Source organism: Sinocyclocheilus anshuiensis, unplaced genomic scaffold (assembly GCF_001515605.1).
Source record: "Sinocyclocheilus anshuiensis isolate Anshui unplaced genomic scaffold, SAMN03320099.WGS_v1.1 scaffold1890, whole genome shotgun sequence".
NCBI classification, from domain to species: Eukaryota; Metazoa; Chordata; class Actinopteri; order Cypriniformes; family Cyprinidae; genus Sinocyclocheilus; species Sinocyclocheilus anshuiensis.
This window is the reverse complement of record NW_015547738.1, coordinates 94,785-98,482: the sequence shown is the minus strand read 5'-3', so window position 1 is coordinate 98,482 and position 3,698 is coordinate 94,785. Positions and strand designations below refer to the sequence as shown.

Sequence of the window (3,698 nt, the reverse complement as noted above, 5' to 3'; positions counted from 1 at the left end):
CACACACACACACACACACACACACACACACACACACATATCCACTGACCATAACCTGCTGCCATAAACAGCTATAACACTCCACAGTTAAAGACACCAGTATATCAAGCTGCATATGCAGTGAAACATAACATTCACTCCACTGCAATGTTGTTATAGCCATCCAGCAACTGTAAAATATCCATTTCAAAGGCTTTTAACGCATATTTAGAAGCTGGCTCTAGCGGAGACGGTCTAATGTTGGAGGTGATAATGCTTACAAGAGGACACAGGGGATCTTTAGGCTAGCCTGGGCTTTCTCTAGACTGTCATGTGTCATCTCTGTGTGAGAGAGAGATTAAAGTGCACCTGCCTGAGAGAAGATACGCCCAGCCCTCTGGAGTGAAATTGGCAAAACAGACAGCCGTTCCCAGTTAACTGTCTTGTAGAATGAATATTGATTTAAATACTCAATCGAAAAAAAAACATAGTGAGGAAAGCGAGTAAAGTGAGTTTGGTCATCAAAAGTGAGCTGTTTGAGAGAATACATTTACATACTATAAAACTAGTCAGAATAGGCAACTGAAAATAAGATTAAATAAGTTACAGTTTGTTTACAATGCCGTACTCACACTGCTCAGTGTCCATGTTTCACTGAATATAGCTTACATCTTTCCATGCAGAAAACTATGACTTTGCCATCATAAAATGGTTCAATGAACACAAATACTTAGTGACTTGTTAATTTGTGTATTTTTGCTCCAATGACAGAAAAAAAAATCAAAGTCAAAACGGAAAGCTCAGAGTAACACTAATGTTTTGTTACTGAATGAATCAGCGTTTTCGAACGAACGATTCGGTTGACTAAATGATTTAATGATTCACTTAAAAAGACAGTCAGCTCTTTAGTTCCTGAATGAATCATTGCTTTGAGAAAAACAATTCGGTTTGAATAAGTGATTTATTATACAGTCAGCCATTTCATACCTGAATGAATCAATGTTCTGGAACAAATCGATTGGGTTTTGGGTAAATGATTTTCTAGATAGTCAGCCATTTTGTTCCTGAATGAATTACTGTTTTTGAGCAAATCGATTTGGTTGAATAACCAATTCAGTGATTTAACAATTAAGACAGTCAGCTGCTTTGTGCGTGAAGCAATCAGCGTTTTTCAACAGATTAGTTCAGTGAATGATTGACTCACTCAGGCAGTCACTCGTCACCACCTACTGGCACCTTTTGGCATAACATGCTGAAAGAGTCCACAACAACTACTAAGGATAAAACACATGCAGATATCACTATTCACCGTCAGGTTTTCATTGTTTATGGTTTAGGTTATTATAAAGCTTGTTTGACATGCAACTCATAACAGTTTCACACTGTTAAACTAGCTAATTTCAGCCATTCTCTAACTGTTCCCATGCACCATTAAATGACTACACTCTCAAAATATGAAACATATGGGTCTCTTTAATTGGCCAATTTCTCTTGCCAGTGCATTCGGTCTATCCCTGAATCCAAAAGAAAACACACACAAGCCAAATCAAGGCAGACAGACTTGGCGTACTCGTCCTCTGCCTCGGCTCAGATAGCGGTAGATTCCCCTCTGTTCTATTGATTAATTGTGCCATTATATTTGATGTATTGCTTTCTGTGGCCCATTTATTCTCTTTTTTCTCTCATGTTTTTTTTTTTCTTTTCTTTTTTTTTCCTCGGATTGCCATTTGAGGGATACGGCACCAGTGTAATAGTCATCAACATGACCCAACAGACCTGGGTCTAGATGAATAAAACCATCCTTACATGCTTCCTTCCTGAACGAGTACAGTGAAAAGGGAGCATGGGACTGCTTTCTTATCAGAAGTTATTGTTCTACCCATGTCATGACTAATTTGTCCTACCAAGAGAGACCCAGAATAATTATTCATATTTAATCAGGTGGAGAATGTGACATGGCCTGCTGGATGATAAGTCATTTTCCATGTTGCATTATCAAAATTTGAAGGAAGCACCTCCCAGCGCCTAACCAGCACTCACTAAATGGAACGGCTAGAGTGGTTTGGCTTATAAAATCATAATGGGCCTGCCTGCTTTGATAAACTGAGAACGTGGCTAGAATACAAGAGAGAGAGAGAGCAAAAGGGAGAGGGAGAAAATGAAAGATGGACGAAAGAGGACAAGGAAAATAAGGAGTCTAAATGATGGAAGATAGTTTGAAAAGCAAAAGAATAGGAGAAAGAGATGAGCTGTTTCGAAAATGAGAGTGAGACACACACAATGTATATATATACTGAAAAAAATTATAAACGCAACACTTTTGTTTTTGCCCCCATTTTTCATGAGCTGAACTCAAAGATCTAAGACCTTTTCTATGTACACAAAAGGCCTATTTCTTTCAAATATTGTTCACAAATCTGTCTAAATCTGTGTTAGTGAGCACTTCTCCTTTGCCGAGATAATCCATCCACCTCACAGGTGTGGCATATCAAGATGCTGATTAGACAGAATGATTATTGCACAGGTGTGCCTTAGGCTGGCCACAATAAAAGGCCACTCTAAAATGTGCAGTTTTACTGTATTGGGGGGTCCGGGGGCGTCCGAAAACCAGTCAGTATCTGGTGTGACCACTATTTGCCTCACGCAGTGCAACACATCTCCTTCGCATAGAGTTGATCAGGTTGTTGATTGTGGCCTGTGGAATGTTGGTCCACTCCTCTTCAATGGCTGTGCAAAGTTGCTGGATATTGGCAGGAACTGGAACACGCTGTCGTATACGCCGATCCAGAGCATCCCAAACATGCTCAATGGGTGACAGGTCCGGTGATTATGCTGGCCATGCAAGAACGGGGATGTTTTCAGCTTCCAGGAATCGTGTACAGATCCTTGCAACATGGGGCCATGCATTATCATGCTGCAACACGAGGTGATGGTCGTGGATGAATGGCACAACAATTATGTATATATATATATATGTATATATATATATATATGCATAATAATATTATAAAATGCATTGCAATATTAGAATATTTAAAAATTATAAATTGTGATGACTACAATGAATGGAATATCAATGCAACAGATTGTTAAAATTATGTTGTGTTCCATATGATATGTCAAGGAAGCCTCCAAGGTGGAACAAGCCAAAAGCTTACATCTAGTAGTATAAAACCATGAGACACCAAAATGTATTGCATCTGTGGAATGAGCCACATAGAGAAGGCTGAAAACAAGAGTAAAACAACGCAAGGAACGTCCAACAACGATGAGTGAATAGCAAAAAGAAAGACATCTGACAAAAGACAGACATACTCTAAACAACTCAGTCTTTGGTTCTTAATGAAGTTCCTGATGTTGAAGGACTCACCCTGCTCAAGTGGTTGAGGCTTGAGCCCAGTGGCCTTCATCTTGAGCGCTTCCTTAGCAGACATGTCACAGCAGGAGCCTTTATTAGTGTCCTGATCGCTGTCGGCTTGGTCGCTGTCCCCGTGCCCGCTGTCTCTGAGACTGGCTCGCTCCGGATCTTTGAACGTCGAGCTGCTACAAGTCAGAAAAACAAGACGGAAACGATCAAATGGATTAACCCAGGCAGGGATGCATGGCTTTTTAGTTCTTATCTGAAGAATATTTGTGTACAGAGGAGTTTAAGACAAATAAAGCTGAGAAAACTGTTAAATAGGCCTTACCTTTGAACAAACTGCTGCCTGTTACCCATG

At 39.9% G+C, this 3,698-nt stretch overlaps 1 protein-coding gene across 1 annotated transcript in view; it reads right to left on the bottom strand.

The window, feature by feature from the left end:
• The window catches only part of LOC107704458 (protocadherin-17-like), a 50,008-nt gene extending 46,311 nt beyond the window's left edge, over nucleotides 1–3,697 (bottom strand). Inside the window, exons 1-2 of the mRNA XM_016507386.1 lie at nucleotides 3,669–3,697; nucleotides 3,350–3,522 (exon numbers count right to left, since the gene is read on the bottom strand). Coding sequence (XP_016362872.1) covers nucleotides 3,350–3,522; nucleotides 3,669–3,697 — 202 coding nt within the window. The remainder of the gene's footprint in view (nucleotides 1–3,349; nucleotides 3,523–3,668) is intronic.
• Nucleotide 3,698: the final 1 nt, after the last annotated feature.